The sequence below is a fragment of the Anolis sagrei genome, chromosome X (assembly GCF_037176765.1).
Source record: "Anolis sagrei isolate rAnoSag1 chromosome X, rAnoSag1.mat, whole genome shotgun sequence".
Classification (NCBI taxonomy): domain Eukaryota; kingdom Metazoa; phylum Chordata; class Lepidosauria; order Squamata; family Dactyloidae; genus Anolis; species Anolis sagrei.
Window position 1 is genome coordinate 91,986,340 of NC_090034.1, and position 25,385 is coordinate 92,011,724.

The following is a 25,385-nucleotide window of genomic DNA, read 5'->3' on the forward strand; positions in this document are numbered from 1 at the left end:
CCCCCCCCCCCATTCTAAACTTTAGACTTAGGGTCACCTTAACTCTGAAACAAATTGAAGGCACACAACAAAAGCAACAATCCTGATTAACATGAATATCTCAACAGCTAAAATCAGAGGTACACTTCCCATTGAAAAACTGGTATGTGCAATGTGTATAAGAATTCATTCATTTGTTTTCAAACAGTGTGGGACCAGCCCCCTACTTAAAAAGTTTCACTGTATTGTAGCCCATGCCCCATTTTAGGACCATTCCAAATATGAATATGACTATCCAGTTACTTTTGATTTTGGTGGGACAGGGAAATGGAAACAAATTGAAAACAGATCGGGGCAGAGAGGGAATGAACAAAAGTTTTAATGGTGCCATTTAGAGGATAGACATCATAGCATTGAGGGACCACAGGTGAATGACCAACCCTGCTCTACTGCGGATGATGACAGATAACTTCCCAGTTTTGGAAGTACTTTTTCATTGCGATGTGTCCTCAAGAAACATTTAATAAGCTTTTATCATTATTTAGGACTCCACATGCTAAATGGTCCTCTTGCCATTTTTTTCTTCTCTACCCGATGTTGTGACTGGGCAGAATTAAATATTACATGTGAACAGAGTTTGGTGGATCTAATATGCATCCTCATTGTTCTTGACCCTTCCTCATTATGCTTAGAACCTGAGTGTGGACTGAATCTCCTAGTTGAATTCTAGTAGATCAAAAGCACTTTAGGAAGATATGTGTTGTGAGAAGTTAATGTGAATGAATTTTCCTACTGAGATTGACAGTTCGATTTGGAGTTTTGCAATGTAGTGTATACATTTATTTCTTTTGGTCTACCCTCTCTACTCCCTACCTCCTAATATGATTTGAAAAATCTAAACTAGTAGAGTTGTGTGCAGAATTCATTCCTACCGTTTCTACATTTTCTTTCGTATTTTCCATTTCTTCGGGAGCACAAAACGGGAAGCCCCATCCCTGCACAAAAATCTTCTTGGCATTAAAAGATATTTGCAGGAAGAAATGAAGCTTCAAATTTAATTATCTAAGGGGGGGGGGGGGGGAACCAATTCCAAGCTGTCAGTTAGTAACTCACAGAAGAAACTTTATCTGAAAGACTACCTCTCTGTGGATTGAACTGGAAGCACCCCATTGCAACCATTACGCTTAAGTGCCTGTATTGTTGAAGTTCACAAAAATAAACAACTTTGTTGATGACTCTCCATTTCCAAGCCCCCAAATGCGCGTGCATGCACCCCACCCACCATCCTTCAGGTCCCTCCCCAACTCCTAGTCAGTCCCACTAAATAAAAATAATCAGGAAAATAAAGGAAAATGAAAATGATTCAACTGTGGTGCCGAATAGGGGAGGAGGAGCCAAGATTGGCTCCCTGCTTGCTTACGTGTCAGGTGGGTTTTTGTACCAGAAGGCCCCTTACCGTTACGAGTTCCCAAAGTACCAAAAGTATCAAAGAAAACAAAGGAAACGAAATCTGCACCCAACCCTACTAGTTAGCTGAACTAATAGTTTAAAAACTATTTTAAGAAGTTGTTTGGTCAGTTTTAAAATGTTTTTGTCTGTATATTTAATGTTTTAAGGGTAGGTACTGTAGGTATACATTTATGCATACATGACATTTTACAAGAAAAAATTGAAAAAAGTTTGCTTTCAATTATGAGTATCATTATTAAGACACAGCACAAAAGGAAGGGGGAATGGCAGTTGAATCATAGAATCATAGAATCAAAGAGTTGGAAGAGACCTCATGGGCCATCCAGTCCAACCCCCTACCAAGAAGCAGGAATATTGCATTCAAATCACCCCTGACAGATGGCCATCCAGCCTCTGTTTTAAAACTTCCAAAGAAGGAGCCTCCACCACTCCGGGGCAGTGAGTTCCACTGCTGAATGGCTCTCACAGTCAGGAAGTTCTTCCTTGTGTTCAGATGGAATCTCCTCTCTTGTAGTTTGAAGCCATTGTTCCATTGCGTCCTAGTCTCCAAGGAAGCAGAAAACAAGCTTGCTCCCTCCTCCCTGTGGCTTCCTCTCACATATTTATACATGGCTATCATACCTCCTCTCAGCCTTCTCTTCTTCAGGCTAAACATGCCCAGCTCCTTAAGCCGCTCCTCATAGGGCTTGTTCTCCTTGATCATTTTAGTCGCCCTCCTCTGGACATATTCCAGCTTGTCAATATCTCTCTTGAATTGTGGTGCCCAGAATTGGACACAATATTCCAGGTGTGGTCTAACCAAAGCAGAATAGAGGGGTAGCATTACTTCCCTAGATCTAGACACTATGCTCCTCTTGATGCAGGCCAAAATCCCATTGGCTTTTTTTGCTGCCACATCACATTGTTGGGTCATGAACAGGGGGATTTAACCAGAAGAACATGTCTCTTCTTCTCTACCTCTGAGGTCAGAGCAGTAGCAGTAGGGATGGAGGGAAGCCTTTCATCTCCTGCATAGTCACAGAATTTCATACAATTGGCAACCTTGTCTTATCACACCAACTGTCATAACATAGGATGGGAGGGGAAAGACAGCACAGGAAATATTTCTTGCATAGGATTGTTAGCATTTTATGACAAGATGGGAATATCATGTCAGATCTCTGTAGTACCATTGCCCAGTTCTCTTCTTACTTCTTCTGATTCTTTGTAGGTTCATTTGAAGCTACCAAGGCTTTTATGTTCCTTGGCCTGATCTCCGGTGCTGTTTCTTCCGCTGGACTTTGTTTCACCTTTCGTAAGTCTCATATTGGCTCCATCTCCATGGCCATGGTCTCAGCGATAGCCAGCCTTGTAGCAGGTATGATGGGGCAATGTATTCCTGTTTCATAATCGCATCCAACTCTTTAATTTTCAGAAGATCAAGTCATTTCCAAAAGTTCTAAAGTACCCAGACTGCATTCTAATATAGAGGTGGTATGGGAATGCTCTTATCTGTCTTATTTCATCTCCATGGAGAAGATAATTAGTAAAACAGAGGACATGAATGAAATTCTTTCTAATCAATTATCAGAAAAGTAGAAAGCATAAGAGAGGTGAATGAACTTCCCACTTTGGAGAAGGGCACTTTGGGGAAAGTAGTCACATCTCCTGAAGATCTTCAACAAGTTAGATGTCAATAATCTAAGGCAGTGGTCCTCAACATTCCTTATGCCAAAACCCCTTAATACAGTTCCTCATGTTGTGGTGACCCCAGCCATAAAATTATTTTTGTTGCTACTTCACAACTGTAATTTTGCTACTGTTATGAATAATATGATATGCAGGAAGTATTTTCATTCACTGGACCAAATTTGGCACAAATTCCTTATATGCCCAAATTTGAATACTGGTGGGAGTGGGGATTGATTTTGTCGCTTTGAAGTTGCAGTTGCTGGGATTTATAGTTAACTTAAAATCAAAGAATATTCTGAACTCTACCAATGATGGAATTGAATCAAACTTGGCACACAGAACTCCCATGACCAACAGAAAATACTGGAAGGGTTTGCCGGGCATTGGCCTTGAGTTTTGGAGTTGTATAGGGTGAGACAGCATAACTTCCTTTTTTAAAATGCATGCCATTCAGTCAGTTGAAGACGTAGCGGAGCGCTAGTGGTCTCATTCGAGAGGCAGGAGTATAAAGTTTTGTCCTGACACCGTTCAGTCGCCATCATGCGTTGGAACAGCGAGGAGTGTGCTTTTCCCATTGAGGCCTATTTTTTGAGTGGATTTGGAGGGGCCGGCCCGCTCTCCAGATTTGGCCCCTTGTGATTTTTTTCTATGGGGTTTTTTGAAATCCTGTGTTTATGTGAACTGACCAAGGACCTTACAAGATATGAAGACCAACATCCAGGAAGAAATTGCCAACATAACGCCTGCTATGCTGGCAAGAGCCATGACGAATGCCAGAAATAGGTTTACTCAGTGTATGGAGAATGGAGAATGGGGGGCGTCACCTACCTAATTTGTTCTTCAAAACTTTTGGTATGTGCCTACATTATAAAAAAAAATCTGATTCATACAATGGGTTTTATTAAGTTTTGAAAAAAGGAAGTTATGCTGCCGCACCATGTAGTTCACCTACATCCAGAGAGCACTGTTGACTCAAACAATGATGGATCTAGAGCAAATTTGGCACAAATATTCAATATGCCCAAATCGGAACACTGGTGGATTTGGAGAAAATAGACCTTGACATTTGGGAGTTGTTGTTGCTGAGATTTATAGTTCACCTACAATCAAAGAGCATTCTCAACCCCACCAATGATAGAATTGGGCTAAACTTCCTACACAGAACACCCATGACCAATAGAACATATTGTGTTGTTGTAGGTTTTTTCGGGCTATATGGCCATGTTCTAGAGGCATTCTCTCCTGACATTTCGCCTGCATCTATGGCAAGCATCCTCAGAGGTAGTGAGGTCTGTTGGAACTAGGAAAATGGGTTTATATATCTGTGGAATGACCAGGGTGGAACAAAGAACCCTTGTCTGCTGGAGCTAGATGTGAATGTTTCAACTGACCACCTTGATTAGCATTTGATGGCCTGGCAGTTTTTTTGGTGTGGCTTGCTAGTGCCTGGGGGAATCTTTTGTTGAGAGGTGATTAGCTGTCCCTGATTGTTTCCCCTCTGTTGTTTTGCTGTTGTAATTTTAGAGTTTTTTTAATTACTGGTAGGCTGATTTTGTTCATTCTCATGGTTTCCTTCTTTCTGTTGAAATTGTCCACATGCTTATGGATTTCAATGGCTTCTCTGTGTAGTCTGACATGGTGGTTGTTGGTGTGGTCCAGCATTTCTGTGTTCTCAAATAATATGCTGTGTCCAGGTTGGTTCATCAGGTGCTCTGCTATGGCTGACTTCTCTAGTTGAAGTAGTCTGCAGTGCCTTTCATGTTCCTTGATTCGTGTTTGAATGCTGTGTTTGGTGGTCCCTATGTAGACTTGTCCATAGCTGCATGGTACACGGTAGACCAGGCCTGTAGCGGGGGGGGGGGGGGTGTTAGGGGTTCAACCCCCCCCCCAAATGTTTCAGATTTTTTTAAAAACCTGGTTTACTCATGAATTTTAATTGGTTAACCAAATCCCCATGCTAAGTCACTGTTGTATGTTTTTATGTTAACGTTTTTATATTGTGTAAATGCTATTTTAAATTGTAAGTCGCTCGGAGCACCTTGGTGGAGAGCGACTAATTAAGAAATAAATTGAAGTGAAGTGAAGATGCAAAAAATTAAGAGTCCCTCCAGAACTGCAAGCACTATCTCAAGCAAATATTGACAATTTATTCACACCTTCATTACTTTCAGCAATAGCCAATGTAGTGAAGCAACCAAGTTGGGTTGAATGCTCTCATTAAGGAGGCCAGACTTGGTGGAGGTGGTTGAGAGGGAGCTGCAGGCTATTGAAGGCTGCTCTGCCCCTGCTGTGCTCTTTGCTTCAGCATGAGCTAGGAGGCAGGTTTCAACCCCCCCCCCCCGTGAAATTTTCAACCCCCCCCCCCCAAAATTTCAACCCCTCCTGAATTTTTTTCTGGCTATGGCCCTGTGGTAGACTCCTGCAGAAGTAAAAAAAACCTACAACAACCCAGTGATTCCGGCCATGAAAGCCTTCGACAATACAGAAAATACTGTGTTATCTTATGGTTTTTGGCGACCCCTCTGACACCCCCTTGCGACCCCCCAAGTTGAGAAGCCCTGATCTAAGGGGTGTATGAGGCAATTCTGCCACATTTTGGCTCCTTGGTTCGATGTATATTTAGGAGAGGATGTTTTGTAAAACTATAAAGTCACTTTCTCTTATAGAAAGGGCCATTTTTGTGCCAAGGGAACCCAAAAGGTGAAAATCCTTCCAAGTCTCCCAGATGACATTCAGGGGGTATTTAGAGGCAAAAAAAGGGATTGGGGAGGGGAGTAAGCTCACCAAGATCGCCTGGGGCCCCCAACTCACAAAGATTTAACTCCTGTGTTCCAAAGGATCCACCAGCTGACATTCTCTTTTTGTTCCCCAGGTATTTGTATTATGATTGCCATGTCTGTCTTCACAGCTGGTACAACTGTTGTTGGTCCATTGAGTTGGTATGGATGGTCATTTGGCTTAGGCTGGACCTCCTTTCTTTTCTACCTTCTAACTGGTAAGTATGTAATAGAGTGGAAAGGATGGCATGTACTCATATATTCAAACATTGTTCTTGATATAATTCTGAAGACTCATACATAAGACTGCCATATAATAAAGGGAGCCCACATAGCAGTGCACCACTTAGGTTGCTGGTAGTCCACATTTCAGTCAGCATCTGGGTTGAAAAATCCAGGAGCACAGAAGGCAACATCTCACTCAAACATTTCTTTTTTGGCAGGTGGTGTTGCATTTGCATTTGCATTTACATTTTCAGTGACAACAGAATGAAAATACAGAAAAATCTGTGCTTCCTTTCGTGATCATGACTTTTGGAGTTAAACAAGTACAATGGAGCACAGACACAGCATGTAAGTTGGAGCAAGCCATTATAAATAAAAAGCAACCTGTTGAATGGATTTGGACTTCGATGGAAGAGATCTGGTGCTGCTCTCAGTGGGGCCATCTCCAGCTCTTCTCTCTTCTCCATCGCACACATATGCACATCTGTATTTTAAGGGATTTTAAAAAACTAGTTAATGGCTAGCTTCTGAATCAGACCTCTGTGTAATTCTTTTCACAAAGTTTGTTTTTGAAAATTTGCAAATACAATTATGAGGACATTTTGCGTGATCTGTCTTTTTACAACACTTATGTCAGGGGAAAAGGTGTTTTGCATCCAAATGGGTACTTTTCGCTATGCAACGGCAGGCCTGTATCCCTTTCACACTACACAGTTATAGTACAATGATTCCACTTTAAATGTTAAGGCAAGATCTTATGGAATCTTGGGATTGTTTGGTGAGCCCCCGAGAGTTTTTTTTAAATGAGAATTCTTCTGTAACCGCTGCTTTGAAAAGCAGGAGGATTTATTTATTTATTTATTTATTTATTTTCTACCCCGGCCTTCTCAACCCCCAAGGGGGGACTCAGAGCAGCTAACACTGACAACAATTCGATGCCACAATATCACAATGTAACAACAATATAAAACCATAAATACACAATAGATTAAAAGCAATAGCACTAATTATGCAATCATATAGCCGTTTCCATTATCATAAAAATCATATGGTCCAGTTCAATGTCCAAAGTGCTGTTATGCCAAAGGCCTGGTTCCACAACCACAATTTCAGTTCTTTCCTAAAGGAAAGGAGAGAGGACACCAATCTAATCTCACTGGAGAGCAAGTTCCACAAGTGGGGGGGGGGGGTCACCTCTGAAAAGGCCCTGTCCCTTGTCCCCATCAGACACGTTTGCGAGGCTGGTGGGATGGAGAGCAGAGCCTCCCCGGTGGATCTTAAACTATGAGGCAGAACGTGGAGGATGATTATAAAACTCATGAATGTCATCTTGCTGGCATTGTATAAAGGTGTTTCACGAAATGATATTTTTATGACAGGAAAGAACCACAAGACTCTCTAGTTCAACCTCTTCCTTGTAGGACTATGCAACTAAGGGCCCTTCCACACAGCCATATAACCCAGAATATCAAGGCAGAAGAACCTACAATATCTGCTTTAAACTGGGGGCCTTTCCAGACATGCCATTATCCCAGGAGCATCCGTGTTTAAAAAAACGCGGATGTTCCTGGGGGCCTGTCCACATTCACCCCTGAAAGTGCATGCTTTCTGAGGTGGGTGTCCAGATGTTCTCCCAAGACTGGCCTGGGAGAATATCTGGAGACCTTAATCCCCTCCCCCAAAGCCCCAAAACAACTTTTAAAAGTAAGGAAAACTTACCCGGCCTCCAGTACAGTATTGCCAGAGCTCTCCCAGCGGATAGAAATGATGTGCCAGGAGAGTGGGGGGGGGGGGGGGAATCTCTCCCCCCCCCCCCCCCCCCCCCCACTCTCCTGGCATGTCATTTCTACACACTGGGAGAGCTTCTTCAACACTGTACTGGAGGCCGAGTAAGTTTCCCTTACTTTTAAAAGAGGTTTGGGGGCTTTGGGGGAGTGGGGTGGGTATCCCCACGGATTTCTGGACTAATTCAGTCTAGAAACCTGTGAGAATGGTGTATGGACTGCAGTCCAGATACCGGAAGTAGTGGGTTTATCCCGCACCTTCCAAGAAGGCACGGAATAAATCCAGTATGTAATAAATTCACCACAAACCAGGGTTTTCCTGGTTTGTGGCAAATCAATTGCAGGTTTCCTAGAACGTTATCTGGACAGCTCCCTTTTTATTATGGAAGTTTCCACAATAAAGGGGCTGTTTGGATGCGCCCTGAGTGATCTGTGTACACACTGCCATATATCCCAGTTCAAAGCAGATAATGTGGGATTTTCTTCAGGTGTGTGGGGCCTAAAGCACCACTAAAGATCTTCATGCAACCTCAAAAAAATGAGAAGTAGAATCTCTTTTCTAGTTGTTTGAATCCTAATGTCTGCTCTAATTTCAGAACTCTAACAAAACTTTCAAAATTTCATTATTATTTCATTATTGGTGATTTTTATGACAGAACCTATTAGGAACTGCCATTTATAATGAAATTTTGAAAGTTGTGTTGGAGTTCTGAAAGTTTCACTACCAGAACTTTAGCAACACAGTAGAAGCAAAGCACCAGCACCCCCTAGTTTTCACCACCAGAACTTTAGTTTTATAAGTACTTTAGAACCATGGATTGCACATGCCTAGAAAACAAAATTATTTTTAAAAAACTAGATGTTTACAAAGCATTCAATACGATAAATCACAATTATCTGACCAACCTATGTGAGGAGAGTAACTTAGGGGAAAAGATGTGTGAAGTAATTAGACAACTATACAAAGATAATCAAGATGATGTAATAGTAAATTGATCAAAATCTAGAATTATTGAAATCAAAAGCGGAACCAAACAAGGTTGCCCTTTCTTCCCTTTACTTTTTGACCTAGCGATCGAAACTTTAGCTAACCTAATTAGATCAGACAAAAGCATAAAAAGATATACAATGGATTTGTTTTTGTTCTTCATTCGTTCAGTTGCTTCTGACTCTTCGTGACCTCATGGACCAGCCCATGCCAGAGCTCCCTGTCAGCCATGGCCACCCCCAGCTCCTTCAAGGTTAAGCCAGTCACTTCAAAGATACCATCCATCCATCTTGCCCTTGGTCTGCCCTTCTTCCTTTTCCCTTTCATTTCCCCAGCATCATTGCCCTCTCTAAGCTTTCTCGTCTTCTCATTATGTGGCCAAGTACTTCATCTTTGTCTCTAATATCCTTCCCTCCAATGAACAGTTGGGCTTTATTTATTTATGGACTGGTTGGATCTTCTCGCAGTCCAAGGCAAATCTCAGAATTTTCCTCCAACACCACAGTTCAAAAGCATCTATCTTCCTTTGCTCAGCCTTCCTTATGGTCCAGCTCTCACATCCGTAGGTGACTACGGGGAATACCATTGCTTTAATTATGCAGATCTTCGTTACCAATGTGATGTCTCTACTCTTCACTGTTTTATCAAGATCGGTCATTGCTCTCCTCCCAAGAAGTAAAGATCTTCTGATTTCCTGGCTGCAGTCTGGGTCTGCAGTAATCTTTGCACCTAGAAATACAAAGTCTGTCACTGCCTCCATGTTTTCTCCCTCTGTTTGCCAGTTATTGATCAGTCTGCTTGCCATAATCTTTATTTTGCTTATGTTTAACTGCAACCCAGCTTTTGCACTTTCTGCTTTCACTTTGGTTAGAAGGCTCCTCAGCTATTCCTTACTTTCAGCCATCAAAGTGGTATCATCCACATATCTAAAGTTGTTAATGTTTCTTCCAGCAATTTTAACTCCAGACTTGGATTTGTCAAGCCCCCCACGTCGCATGATGTGTTCTGCATACAAGTTGAATAGATTGGGTGAGAGTATACCGTACTCCTTTCCCAATCTTGAACTAGTCTGTTCCAAGGTCAGTTCTGACTGTTGCTACTTGGCTATTATACAGATTCCTCAGGAGATAGACAAGGAGACCTGGTTTCCCCATACCACCAAGAGCTTGCTACAATTTGTTATGATCCACACAATCAAAGGCTTTAGAATCTATATAAATAAAAATGTAATATTTGTTTGTGCCATTAACATGACTCAAAAACCACTGGACGAATTGCCACCAAATTTGGCCACAAGACAACAACTAACCCAAGGAGCGACCATCACTCAAAAATGATTTTGTCATTTGGGAGTTGTAGTTGCTGGGATTTATAGTACACCTGCAATCAAAGTGAATTCTCAACTCCACCAATGATGGAATTGAATCAAATGTGGCACACAGGACTTCCATGATCAACAGAAAACACTAGAAGGGTTTGGTGGGCATTGACCTTGAGTTTGGGTGTTGTAGTTCACCTACATCCAGAGAGCACTGTGGACTGAAACAATGATGGATCTGGAGCAAACTTGGCACGAATATTCCATATGCCCAAATATGAACACAGATGGAGTTTGTGGGAAATAGACCTTGATATTTGGGAGTTGTAGTTACTGGGATTTATAGATCACCTACAATCAAAAAGCATGCTGAACTCAACAAACAACCAAATTGGGGCAAACTTCCTGCACAGAACCCCCATACTTAAGGCCATCCAGTCCAGCTCCCCTTCAAAGCCCTCCTGACAAAGAGACATCCAGCTCCAGATATAGATTAGATATATATGATTCACACATAGAGTGATATAGTATCATAGATTTGAAAAGGACCCCTAAAGAAGGACAATTATATGTTGCATGTTCCAGAGTAGGCAAACCAGACACTCTCCGCATCAATACTGACAAAGAAACAGCAAGAAATGCTGTTTACCCACAAGCATAAAGAAATTACATATATTGGAAACCCACACTTTCTCATTACTTTATTTTCCAGATTACCATGCTGGGCCACAGCAACATGTGGCAGGGGACCGCTAGTAGTCTATATAAATAAAAATGTAATGTTAATTTGTGCAATTAACATAACACAAGAACCACTGGATGAATTGACACCAAATTTGGACACAAAACATCTATCAGGCCAACAAGTGACCATCACTCATAAAAACACTGAAAAACACAGCAGAAGAGACTTTAAAAGCCAATTTTTTTAAAAAAAATACATAACGCATGCACCAAACCACATATATAAACATATACACATATAAATACACACACAAAGCACATATACACAGATTAGGCCACAGCAAGGCATGGCAGGGGATGGCTAGTAGTCAATAAAACAGAAATAGATGTTTGTCTGAAACTCCCTGCCTTTCTCAATTATCCATACAATAGATAGAGAAGAAATATAAATGATCTAAAAGTGATATGGCAGAGAATTAACCAGGAAAAACTGCTAAGGATGTATTCCTTTTACACAGCCATTAAAAAGAAAGGAGGCGCTCTGATGTTTACTCTGGCAACCGTACTGCACATTGGATTTCCAGACCTTTAATCTTGGTTTTCATTTTATAAGTTTAGAAACAAGTAAAAAAGTAAATAAAGAAGTTATATCTGGGGTGAAACTTGGAGAAACCCAGAAAGAGGTCAGCACATGTGCATCATGGCTTTAAGCTTTGTGATTCATGGTGAGATAAGAAATCTAAGCCTATTGTACCTTATAGTGAGTTGCTTCAGTCTCATGAGCATCTGCTCATACATTTATTTTTCTTTCTTCTCTATCTATCTTATATCCTTTTATAAAGCGAGTGATCTGAGACATCTGGTGGGAGAACTCTGTATTTTTTTGGAAATACCATTTTGAATGCACTTAAGGTAAGATGAGTAACAGTGGACACCTGGTGGAGGAACCTGAACATATATTGGGTTACATTGGCCCCATCTACAATGCCTCAAAGTGCAGTGTAGCAGTCGTATTAGCCTGGGGCAGTGCTTCTCAACCTTCCTAATGCCATGACCCCGTAATACAATTCCTCATGTTGTGGTGACCCCCAACCATAACATTTCCATTGCTACTCCATAACTGTAATTCTGCTACTGTTATGAATTGTAATGTCAATATCTGATGTGCAGGATGTATTTTCATTCACTGGACCAAATTGGGCACAAATACTCGATACTGGTGGGGTTGGGAGGGGATTGATTTTGTCATTTGGGAGTTGTAGTTGCTGGGATTTATTATTTGCCTACAATCAAAGAGCATTCTGAACTCCATCAATGATGGAATTGAACCAAACTTGGCACACAGAACTTCCATAACCAAAAGAAAACACTAGAAGGGTTTGGTGGACATTGACCTTGAGTTTGTGAGTTGTAGTTCACTTACAATTGGAGGAAAGTTCTGAGAGTGCCTTGGACCACCAGAAGATCCAACCAGTCCATACTTCAGGAAATAAAGCCCAACTGCTCATTGGAGGGAAGGATAGTAGAGGCAAAGATGAAGTACTTTGGCCACATCATGAGAAGACAGGAAAGCTTAGAGAAGACAATTATGCTGGGGAAATGGAAGGAAAAAGGAAGAGGGGCCAACCAAGGGCAAGATGGATGGATGGGATCCTTGAAGTGACTGGATTGAACTTGAAGGAACTAGGGGTGGTGACGACAGGGAGCTCTGGCGTAGGCTGGTCCATGAGATCACAAAGAGTCAGAAACAACTGAACGAATAAACAACAACAACAACAACAACAACAACAACATTTCACCTACATTCAGAGAGCACTGTAGACTCAAACAACGAGGGATCTGGACCAAACTTGGTACGAATACTCAAGATGCCCAAATGTGAACACTGGTGGAGTTTGGGGAGAATAGACCTTGACATTTGTGAGTTGTAGTAGCAGGGATTTATAGTTCAACTGCAATCAAAGGGATTCTGAACCCCACCAACAATAGAATTGGGCCATTCTATTCCCACAGAGAACCCCCATGCCTTGAAGGGACGCATTGGCATGAGCTTCCCTCCAGCCTCACACGCTCTCCCACAACCGCACATGAACACCAGGCTGTCATGCACCAAGCACACCTGCTCTTCCCTCTTCACTTAGAGTCTCAGAAACAGCCCTCCCCTTGGCTGAAAGGCTGGCCAATCACAGCAGAAGATGGCTCTTTGTGGGATGATTTGCTCTCTGTGTCCAAAAAGGAAGAGAACAAGCTGAGAGACCTTCAGCCTTCTCTGCCGAAGGGGTTCCTAAGATCATCAGAAATATATGTTTTCTGATGATGTTTGATGACCCCCCTGAAAGGCCCTCATGACCCCCACAGGGGTCCTGACTCCCAAGTTGAGAAACGCTGGCCTGGGTCATCCAAACAATGCACATGAGCTATGCATTTTAAACCAGGTTAAGCCTTTTAATCCGTTTTGTCTCCAGTTCTTTAAAAATCAACAAATACCACCCACTATCCCAGATGCCATATTCACAGCAATCCCATGCTCCCCAAGGAGGTCTCCCATTTATTTATTTATTTATTTATTTATTTATTTGCTGTATTTATATACTGCTTTTCTCATCCCTTGGGGGGACTCAAAGAAGTTTACAAAAAAATGGCAAAATTCAATGCCTTACATACATAAAACCAAATCATAATCTAAACAACTAAGCTTAAATTCAGCAAGACAATTAACCCTAAGTAAGAGGATATTTAAACATGAAAACATAAACATTAAAAACACCTAATAAAAACATTGAAATCACATGATCCAAACTCATAGACCGGGCCATTCCAAAATGTCAATTGCACATATTCCATATTTAGTTCTTGTACTGCATTACTTTTATGAGTCAAAAGCTTTGTTCCATGTCTTTGTTCTATTTCTAAAGGCCAGGTGGGAGGGTGCTGATCTAATCTCACTGGGGAGAGAATTCCAGAGTTGGGGAGCCATCACCGAGAAGGCTTTGTCTCTCGTCCCACCAACTGCACTTGTAAAGTTGGAGCCTGGGAAGCCCCCCCCCCTTAATGGGCCGATACAAAACAGATCTTTTGGTACCCCCAAAGTAAAAGCAGATATCTGCCCTCCCGATTTCGGGAGGCTCCCAAAAAATGAATCGGAGCCTCCACCAAAATCGAGGACATGAAACAGGTCAAGGTTTACCTGGATTGCACAATCTTACGGCCACATTGTCCAAATGCCCAATCACTGTCTCCCAAAGTAGTTACTTAATTTATTTATTTATGGCATTTCTACCCCATCTTTCTTTACTCCGGAGGGGACTCAAGGCGGCTTACAAGTAGGCAACCATACAAAGCCATAGGATATGTACAATTACAGATATATAAATAGCAGTTAATCACATGATCCTTAAACATAGTCTGGCCGTTCCAGTTAGTCAGTGCACATCAATTCCATATCTTTCTATTTCTCAAGTTCTCCAAATGCTTGGTCACAAAGCCAGGTTTTTACTTTCTTATGGAAGGTCAAGAGGGAGGGTTCTGGTCTGATGTCCCTGGGGAGGGAATTCCACAGCTGGGGGGCTACCACTGAAAAGGCCCAGTCTTTCATTCCCGCCACTCATGCCTACGAAGATGGTGGGACCGAGAGCAGGGTCTCCCCAGATGATCTTAGACTCCAAGATGGTTCATAGGAGGAGATACGTTTGGACTGGTAAACTGGGCCAGAACCGTTTAGGGCTTTATAGGCTAAAGCCAGCACTTTGAATTGTGATTGGTAGCAGACCAGCAGCCAGTGGAGCTGACGTAACAGGGGGGTGGTATGCTTCCTGTATGGCTTGAGTGAGCAACCTGGCTGCTGCCTGTTGGACCAATTAGAGTTTCTGAACAGTCTTCAAAGGCAGCCCCATGTAGAGTGCTTTGCAGTAATATATACAGAATGTAACCAAAGCGTGGACCACTGTGGCCAAGTGAAACTTCCCAAGATATGGGTGCAGCTGGTGCACAAGTTTTTCCTCTAGTCTCAGCTCAAGAATGGAAATGGAATGTTAGTGGACAGAAAAAGAGCTATGAAAAAGCTAACTTTAAAAAATGTGGTATAAACACTGAGCACTGGTAAACCCTAACCCTCAAGCATTGTAAGTGGAGGTCACCATTTCCAGCAGTGCTATTGATTTTGAAGAGGTGCAAATAGAGGGCAAAGGGGAGAAATGGGCCAAGAGGAAGGCGCATCAAGCAAACCATTGTCGGGACTGCTTTCAGTTTGGAAATGTATGTCTTCCATGTGTACGATCACGTGGATCCAGAATAGGTCTCTACAGTCCTTTGCGGAACCACCCCCAAGATTCTACTCTTGAAGATATTTGTACTCAGTCACGAGTGATAGCCTATAATGATATGATACTTTGCTGTCCCGTGATATAATCCCCTGCCATTCCAGAAGAAGAAATGTCTCCAAGGTAGCACATATAGTATGTTTCCTGGAAAGATCTAGAGAGAATGGTCATTTCAGGAAATGCAGGCTCCCTCGTTTGGGGCAGGAAACGATACCTATGAACCAATTGCGATGTCAAACATATCATTTAGTCATAAACTCTCCCATTGATGATTAATCAAAACCTTATCATTATCAAGGAAAGGGTGGGGCAGGAGCCAGAAGAGAGAAATGAACAAAAGTCCATTGCTATTCCTCAACTTTAAAGTTTTCCTAGAGTACAGAAGGGATGCTCCACAATACTCGGGGTGCTTCCAAACAGCACTAAATCACAGGTTTTAAATAGGGGCAAAAATCCTGGGACTTCAGAAAAGGTTTACCTACAGACCTGTTGGTCCTGGAATTTCTGCCTCTGTTCTCCAGAGTTGATACTTTGCTGTGAGATTTAAAGGCTCCCAAGATGTCTGCCACAGGACTTCCCCAGAAACTTCAGATATGTGGAGATTTGGATATGTGAATCACTGCAAAAGTTCTGTTCTTTATCCTGTCCAGAGAAATTGTGACCTCCAGATATTTCATGAAGCTTCATGAAGGATCTGCCACACAGGGTAGGACTTCTTCTGTCAAAGTCAGCACTGCACAATCAAACAGAAACACCTTCAAGCCAGGAACAGACCTTTGTCATTATTGACACTTTTTAGAGCCTGACTGCCTGGCCAGCTGTCCAGACAGATTTGGTTGTGTACTTGTGGCATCAAACAACAGAGTGATGTTCCTGGGTTATACATGGCTGTTCCTGATTGCTCTTCTTGTGAAAACATGTACAGCATTGACTAGGGGGCCACAACTTTGTCCTGGACAGAGAAAATGTGCCCTCCACATGTTTCATGAAGTTTCCGGCACACAAACAAAGTTCTTGCCTTCTACTTAAGTGTCACCTTCTTTTTAGAAACCAACCAATCAGGAAAAAACATCTAAAACCTGGGAACAAACCCAGATAAAAAAAAATCCATTGATTTTCGATTGCAGGGACATACAGACATATGAAGATCCACATATTCAACTCAAAACCGTAATATTCCCAGACCTGGAAATCTCACGGTTTTTGCCTTTTGTAGCAATCGCTTCCACATTTACTGGGAGAGGTGTCTGACCACCCTCCTGTTTGCTGCGAAAGCTCCTGGAATAAAGATACTGTCTGGACAGACCCCCAGTTTAAAGCAGAAAAACCTGGGATCAGATTCTGGGATATGGGGCCTGTCTGGAAGTTTGATGCCACTCAGGGGCGGCTCAACCCCTTACGCAAAGTAAGCATTTGCAGTATAGTTGATTTTGCCCAGGGGTGCTCTTGGGGGAAATAGACCTTGACATATGTGAGTTGTAGTTACTGGGATGTATGGTTCACCTACAATCAAAGAGCATTCCGAACTCCACCAATGATGGAATTGAACCAAATATGGTACACAGAACTCCCACGACGAACAGAAAATATATATCAGTGATTGGTTGGGGGGGGGGGGGGGGCAAAATACTTTTTGCTTACCATTGAAAATTACTTAGGGCTGCTTCTGATACCACTTTAACTGCTATGGCTCAATGCTATCAAATAATTACAGAGTTACTGCTTTATCAGGCCTATAGCCTTCTCTGTCAAAAAGGGCTGGTAGCTTCACCAAACTATACATCCCAGGATTCCATAGCAGTGTGCCATGGCAGTTAAAGTGGTGTCAAACTGCATTCATTGTTCAGTGTAAAACCAGCTTAGGACAACACCTAAAGTCTACTTGGAAGTGTGCGACATCCACCTTTTCCCAAATACAGAGGCAGACCTGAGTTACAATGGTATGCATCCATCGCAGCTGAATCCTATGACATTCTGGAATTTGAAGCTTCGTGAACCACGTTGAGAATTCTAAATATCCTTCCCCAAATCACAAATCCAGGATTCCATAGGATGTGGCCGTGACAATGAACATGGGCTTATATTTCTAGAATTATGCAGTGTTCAAAGGGCCCTTGATTTTTCTGATTTTTCTTTCACCTGATTTTTTATGGGACAGGAATACTTTATTTAGGCAATCCCTCATTTTCTGAGGAGGATTATCCTCCAGTATTCTTGGGGTCCGTATGTGGCTGTGGAGCTCTATTCTTGCTCTGCATCTTCTTCCACAGTGAGGGCATTGGTTTCCAGGTGGAAGGCGGTCTCGGTCGGGGTTGGCTTGATGTGCCTTCCTCTTGGCACGCTTCTCCCTTTTGCCCTCCATTTGTGTCTCCTCAAATACTGCAGCACTGCTGGTCACAGCTGACCTCCAGCTGGAGCAGTCAAGGGCCAGGGCTTCCCAGTTCTCAGTGTCCATCTCCCTGCCTTCCTTTCTCTCATGTGAATGTACACATCCATGCAAGAACAAAATGGAATAGGGATGTGAAACACCTTGAGAGTTGAATAATAACTGTTTAGCGGTTAGAAAAGGAAGTGTGTCATCTCAATAAAGTACAAAGTTGGGTGAAGAATACTGACTTCTTTTTTTTTGCTTCGATATGACTGCCAACCTTGTCCCTCCCTCTGAAAATACGTCCCATAAGTAGAAGAGTCAAAGCGTCCCTGTTTAAGGTTGGCTTTGAGCCCATCTTTAAATCTCTTTTCCTGTCCACCAACATTCCGTTTTCCGTTCTTGAGTTCAGAGTAGAGCAATTGCTCTGGGAGATGGTGGTCGGGCATCCGGACAACATGGCCGGTCCAGCGGAGTTGATGGTGGAGGACCATCGCTTCAGTGCTGGTGGTCTTTGCTTCTTCCAGCACGCTGACGTTTATCCGCCTGTCTTCCCAAGAGATTTGCAGGATTTTCCGGAGGCAGTGCTGATGGAATCGTTCCAGGAGTTGCATGTGACGTCTGTAGACAGTCCACGTCTCACAAGCATATAGCAGGGTTGGGAGGACAATAGCTCTATAAACAAGCACCTTGGTATCCCTACAGATGTTCCGGTCCTCAAACACTCTCTGCTTCATTCGGAAAAATGCTGCGCTTGCAGAGCTCAGGCGGTGTTGTATTTCGGTGTTGATGTTGACTTTGGTGGAGAGGTGGCTGCCAAGGTAGCGGAAATGATCAACATTTTCTAATGTTACACCATTAAGCTGTATCGCTGGCATTGGAGAGGGGTTGGCTGGTGACTGCTGGAACAGTATCTTGGTTTTTTCAATGTTCAATGACAGGCCGAGCTTCTCGCATGCTTCTGCAAAGGTGTTTAGAGTGGCTTGTAGATCTTCTTCTGTATGCGCACAGACGACGTTGTCATCAGCATACTGGAGTTCTATAACAGATGTTGTTGTAACCTTGGTTTTGGCTTTCAGTCTGCTGAGGTTGAATAGCTTGCCATCTGTCCAATAGATGATTTCCACTCCGGTGGGAAGCTTCCCATCAACAAGGTGAAGTATCATAGCGATGAAGATGGAGAATAAAGTTGGGGCAATAACACATCTCTGTTTGACACCAGATTCCACTTTAAATGGGTCACTTTGGGAGCCATTGCTGTCCAAAACTGTTGCCATCATGTCATCATGGAGGAGCCGCAGGATGTTCACAAATTTGTTAGGGCACCTGATTTTTTGGAGGATGGTCCAGAGAGCATTGCGATTCACTGTGTTGCATGGGACAGGAATAGGGGCTGCGCCACTAAGAAAGATTTTGAACAAGGAAACACTCTTCTTTCAATTCCATCTCCCTGCCTTCCTTTCTCTCATGTGAACGTACACGTCCATGCAAGAACAAAATGGAAGAGGGATGTGAAACACCTTGAGAGTTGCATAATAACTGTTTAGCGGTTAGAAAAGGAAGTGTGTCATCTCAATAAAGTACAAAGTTAGGTGAAGAATACTGACTTCTTTTTTTTTTTGCTTCGATATGACTGCCAACCTTGTCCCTCCCTCTGAAAATACGTCCCATAAGTAGGAGAGTCAAAGCGTCCCTGGAATTTATTCCGGAGTGTTGCCTTCATCAACAAGACAGGAGGAGGCAGTTTCGGAACAGGTAAGAAGATAAGCTATAGATTTCCATAGAACAGAAAAGTAGCCTTTTCCCAATAGCTTGAAGGTTAATGTTCTTTTATGCTACCTGAATTAGATGAAGGGAGATTTCTTAGAGGCTAATTTAGAAAATTGTTTAATTCTGCACTAGACCTGAGTGTAGAAGGAGGGAGATGTGTACTTTTTGTCTTGTTTTAAAAGGTTTTCCATTTTTCTTTGGGTTCTAAGTCTTGCAAAACCGATATTTTATTTTATAACAACAACAACAAAAACAACAACAACAATTTTATTTCTAGATCGTTCACTCTCCCAGAAGGGACCCAGGGCAGTTTACACACAGAAACAGGCAAACATTCAATGCCTTATGAAGTACAAACATATCAGAAATAATACAAAACAATGCACAATAACAACAGTAAATTTATAATGAAAAAGATTAAACATTGAAATGGAATTTTATATCATTAAAAGCAGTTAACATAAATTGTATTAGAAATGGCTAATACAGGTGTTTATTTAAAATGTATTGTAGCCGTCATATAGTGCAAATGGATTAGCCAGTGTTCCGGTGGATTACTGTCTTAGTCCTCCTCTTCTCTATACGCTAAAGTGCGTAAGTGTGTTTTCAAAAGTTTCTTAAAGGAGAAGAGGGTGGGGGATGTTTTTATTTCTTTAGGGAGGGAGTTCCAGAGACGGAGAGCAATTACGGAGAAGCCCCCCCCCCCCTCTCATTCCCACCAGCCATGCTTGAGATGTGGGTGGGACCGAGACCAGGGCCTCTTCTACTGACCGCAGTGCATGAGATGGTCTATATAGGGGGATGTGATTAGACAAATAGCCTGGACCCAAGCCATTTATGCTAGGAAATGTATCCAGTGTTGATGGGGTTTATGTTGTGCTCTCACTTGAAGGGTTTAGTTCATAGTACCCCAGGTGCTAGAACTCTCTCCCCAGGGAGATTAGATTAGCCCCCACCTTGTCCACCTTTTGGAAAGACCTGAAGACTTGGATGCCTTCGAATAATTATTCAACTATGAACAAGTGTGCCTAGCCCTCACCCATTGGTAGGATCTCCAGCATTTTATCCCCAGCCCCCCACCTTACAGTTTATTTTGCACTAGCCCTGTCCTGCCCTATTAGTCTCAAATCTGCACATGCCCACTTTTCTTGTCCATTAGTTAGTTGGGTTGTTGTGAGTTTTCCAGGCTGTATGGCCATGTTCCAGAAGCATTCTCTCCTGACGTTTCACTTGCATCTATGGCAGGCATCCTCAAGGGTTGTGAGGTCTGTTGGAAACTAGGAAAAATTATTTGGTTATTTATTTATTTCAAACCTTTCTATACTGTCCTTCTCAACCAACAAAGAGGGACTCAGGGTGGCTTACAAATGGCAGCCATTAGATGCCAACAATAACATCAATCACATTACAAAACAAATTGACAATGAGGTGAACAACAGGATTACAAATATACACTAAAATATTACAAATAAAACGTTAAAAATTGTAAGATTAAAACAGTGCCAGGCCCAAATCACAAATCCAAATGAAAGTCCAGAATTCCAGTCCGATGTCTATTCATGGTTGATTCTCATCAGTCAATTGCTATTACTGCTCGGTCAGCCGCCCAAATGCTTGGTCCCGGACCTAAAGGGGAGGAGTGAGGAAGTTGACCTAATTCCGCTGGGGAGTGTGTTCCATAGGTGGGGGCCACCACTGAGAAGGCCCTGTCCCTCATCCCCGCGAACCACGCTTGCGAGGGTGGTGGGATCGAGAGCAGGGCCTCCCCTGACAATCGTAAACTCCAAGGTGGATCATAGCAGGAGATATGTTTGGACAAGTAAGCTGGGCCGGAACCATATAGGGTTTTCTAGGCAACAATTAATTTTAACAATTTCCATCCCCTTACGTTTAGGACATAATTTTCAGCTACATAGACATGTGGTATGTTTGAACATAAAACAGAATTTTCTATACAGGACATATTGTCTGTAAGAAATTGTGGTTGTGGTTGTTATTCAGGAGACACTTTTTCTGTGCAAAACTAATTTATCAATTTTGTACAGAATAGATCTCAAACTGTGAATTGTTCTCCTCAAAGCACCTGAAACTTGAAGACACTTAAAAAAAACCCATTTTCATATATTTCTGAACGCTCCAAAATAGGGGGTTGGAAAGTGGTGCATAGGAAAGGAGATGTCTAGTCAGAGAATCTAAGTGATATGAAATAATATTAACATTCTCTTTCTCCAGGTTCATTTTGGTTCATCTGATAAGTCTTCACACAATGCATGTCCTGCAGATCTGTGCAGTGCTTCTTTCTTTTGTCAGTCTCCTGTTGCTCCTCATTTCTCTGGGCTCGAACAACTGGGTGGAACTAATTGGTTCCAACTTTGGCCTGTGGAATCTCTGCAACTCTCTTGGGTGTTTTAAACTTTCGTCAGGATCAAGTAAGTTTTCTCCTGGCTTTGGAACTGGAGGAGTAGTGGTGGTATGCTCAGAAGCACCGTACTTTTTTCAATAGATTTGCAGCAGTTCATGTGACAGAGGATTTTATTTTTTGGCTTCTTAAGTGTTTCCTTCAGAGGTGATGCAAATGCATTACACATCCCAGAACCCCCAGTGGCTGAAGCCTTTGCCAGCTTGTACCCTAAATGTTTTTGCTATGTGCAGGAGTTCCCAAATTAAGACCTATGAGTTGGATGCAGCCCTCCCAGATTATTTATACGGCCCCTATCCTAAGCTTTAGACTTAGGGTTACCCTAAATCTGAAACATCATGAGGAGACAGGAAAGCCTAGAGAAGACAATTATGCTGGGGAAAGTGGAAGGAAAAAGGAATAGGGGCTGACCAAGGGCAAGATGGATGGATGGCATCCTTGAAGTGACTGGACTGACCTTGAAGGAGCTGGGGGTGGTGACGGCCGACAGGGAGCTCTGGCATGGGCTGGTCCATGAGGTCACGAAGAGTCAGAGATGACTGAACGAATGAACAACAACAACAACAAATCTGAAACAACTTGAAGGCACACAACATGACATTAAGTCCTGTCATGTCTGACTCTGGGGGTGGGGTGGTGGTGCTCATCTCCATTTCTAGGCCGAAGTGCCAGCATTGTCAGTAGACACCTCCAAGGTCATGTTGCCAACATGACTGCATGGAACGCCTTTACCTTCCCGCCAAAGTGGTACCTATTGATCTACTCACAATTGCATGTTTTTGAACTGCTAGGTTGGCAGAAGCTGGGGCTAATAGCAGGGACTCATGCCTCTCCCTGTATTCGAACCTGTGACCTTTGGTTCTGCAAGTTCAGCAGTTCAGTGCTTTAACCCATTGCGCCACCTGGGAAAACCCTGTCTTATCAGACCAACTGTGATAAAATGGGATGTGAGGGGAAAGGTATGCATAGGATTGGTGGCATTTTAATACATGATGGTAGTATCATATCAGTTCTCAGTTGTACCATTGCCCAGTCCTCTTCTTACTTCTTCTTCTGATTCTTTGTAGGTTCATTTGAGGCTACCCGGGCTTTCATGTTGCTTGGCATGATCGCCGGTGCTGTCTCTTTCTTTGGACTTTGTTTCACCTTTTATAAGTCCCGTCTTGGCTCCATCTCCCTGGCCAAGGTGTCAGCGATTGTCAGCTTTGCAGCAGGTAGGATGGGGCAATATATTCCTGTTTCATAATCACATGCAGCTCTTCAGTTTTCAAAAGATCAAGTCATATGCCATGTCCAACAATTCTAAAGTACCCAGATTGTATGCTCGTATACAGGAGCTGAAAGGATTTTGCACCAATTCTATATCTAGAGGTGGTGTGGGAGTGCTCTTATCTCTCTTATTTCATCTACATGAGGAAACAATTAGTGAAGCAGAGGACATGAATGAAATGGTTCCTGAACAATGATCAGAAATGTAGAAAGCATAAGAGAGGTGAATTAACTTCCCACTGTGGAGGAGGTCACTCTGGAGCAAGTAGTCACATCTCCTGAAGGTCTTCAACAAGTTAGATGTCTAGAATGCAAGGCAGTGGTTCTCAACTTGTGGGTCTCCAGATGTTTTGGCCTTCAACTCCCAGAACCCTAACAGCCGGTTAACTGGCTAGGATTTCTGGGAGTTGTAGACCAAAACATCTCGAGACCCACACGTTGAGAACCACTGATCAAAGTGGGGTATGAGGCAATTCTGCTGTCACACTTCAGCACAGGAATAATCCTCTGACTTTAAACACCACCTGTTGAATAGGAAAAACAATCATTTTATTGAAGATAAGTAAAAAACAGCAAAGTAAACAAGCACTTTAAGGAAATAGGTAAATCCAACTAGGTAAGAAGATAAGCAGGAACAAATTAGTCCAAGGTAGATTTCAGCAAAGTTATAAAAGCAAAGTCCATACAACTCTAATACAATCCAGAAAATCAGGAATATATTGATCCAAGGCTTGGATAAGCAATCATGAAATCCAGGAATCAAAACCATGAAACAAGAAATAGCATGAATTTTCAAAGCAAGGCTTCCATGAAAACAAGGATGTGAACTTGGCGTGATTCTAAACTATGCTTCATCTGACTACACATCCCATGAGATTTTTATCCCCTTGTTAGCTAGGTCACTAGTAGGGCTGGGCGGTTTCTTTCGTTAATTCGTAATTCGTTAATAATTCGTTATTTTTTTCAATTACAAAACGATAACGAACCATTCTGGAGCAATTTTTTAAAAAAACGAATTTTTAAACACGTTTTGTAAATGCTTCGTATTTCGTTATTGTATTCGTTTCGTTATTGTTCCGAGGTCGTTTCGTTATTATTTCCGCATATCTGGGGCAAGTTTTTTGTTTAATTAGTGAAAAAAAATTATAATATCACACCAACAGTCAACAACAGAGGGAGAGGGAAGCTTCAGAAGTTTTTGGAGGTTTTTTAGCGTATTTCGCGGTTGCATCCACCATTAACGAATCGATTCGTTATTGTTTCGGAAATCGATTCGTTAATGTTTTGTAATTTTTTTCACATTTACGAAATTTCGTAAATATCAAACTTTTTAAAAGGAAAATTTTGTAATTATTTTAAATAACGAAACGCAAAAACCCCCAAAAAACGAATCGATTTTAGAAACAATTTTTTCCGTTGTTACCCAGGCCTAGTCACTAGTGGTCAGAAATTGGTTTCTCTTTAATCGAGGCTTTGTTATTGTTTTCTGTCGAAGCCTGGCAGAGCACCGAAGCCATTGCACAGCTCTCCTGTTTTGAGTTATCTCTTCTCATCTGTCTCTTGGCTCGTTATCTACTTGCTCATTAATTTTTGCAGCTGGGCCAGGTGCCGAACTATTTTCATGTTCTCTCTCATGAGAACTCTGGAAAATTTCAGAAAGCACACCATCATCCCCACACCCCTCAGGGACATTCTCATGGGAAACTACAGGGATCTCCTGATCGTTCTCTGCATCAATATCACTGACCAAACCATTGCCATCTTGAAACGTATCTTGAACCTCATTAACATCATTCCCCACATCCAAAGCACCCTGATCCTGAAACACAATCACAGGCCGAACTCCAACATCTGCCACATTTTGGCTCCTTGGTTCAATGTATATTTAGGAGAGGGTGTTTTGTAAAATTTCAAAGTTTCTATTATAGAAAGGGCCGTTTTTGTGCCAAGGGAACCCAAAATGTAAAAATCCTTCCTTGTCTCCAAGATAACATTCAGGGGGCAATTAGAGGCAAAAAAAAAAAAGATTGGGGAGGGGAGTGAAGCTCACCAAGATCACCTGGGGGCCCCAACTCACAAAGATTTAACTCCTGTATTCCAAAGGATCCATCGGCTGACATTCTCTTTTTGATCCCCAGGTACTTGTGCTTTGATTGCCATGTCTGTCTTCACAGCTGCCACAACTGTGAATGGTACATCTTCTTGGTATGGATGGTCATTTGGCTTGGGCTGGGCCTCCTTTCCTTTCTTCCTTCTTACTGGTAAGTATGTAATAGAGTGGGAAGGATTCATACATATTCAAACATTGTTCTTTCTTGATATAATTCTGAAGGCTGATCCATAA

General features: G+C 42.3%; 1 protein-coding gene across 1 annotated transcript; it reads left to right on the top strand.

Moving 5' to 3' along the window:
- Positions 1–19,242: 19,242 nt before the first annotated feature.
- On the top strand, positions 19,243–25,385 carry LOC137094743 (epithelial membrane protein 2-like). Its single transcript, XM_067460770.1, has 4 exons — positions 19,243–19,338; positions 21,586–21,782; positions 22,840–22,986; positions 25,180–25,385. Exons 2-4 carry the CDS (start codon positions 21,620–21,622, stop codon positions 25,383–25,385), a joined length of 516 nt encoding a protein of 171 aa, XP_067316871.1. The 5' UTR covers positions 19,243–19,338; positions 21,586–21,619.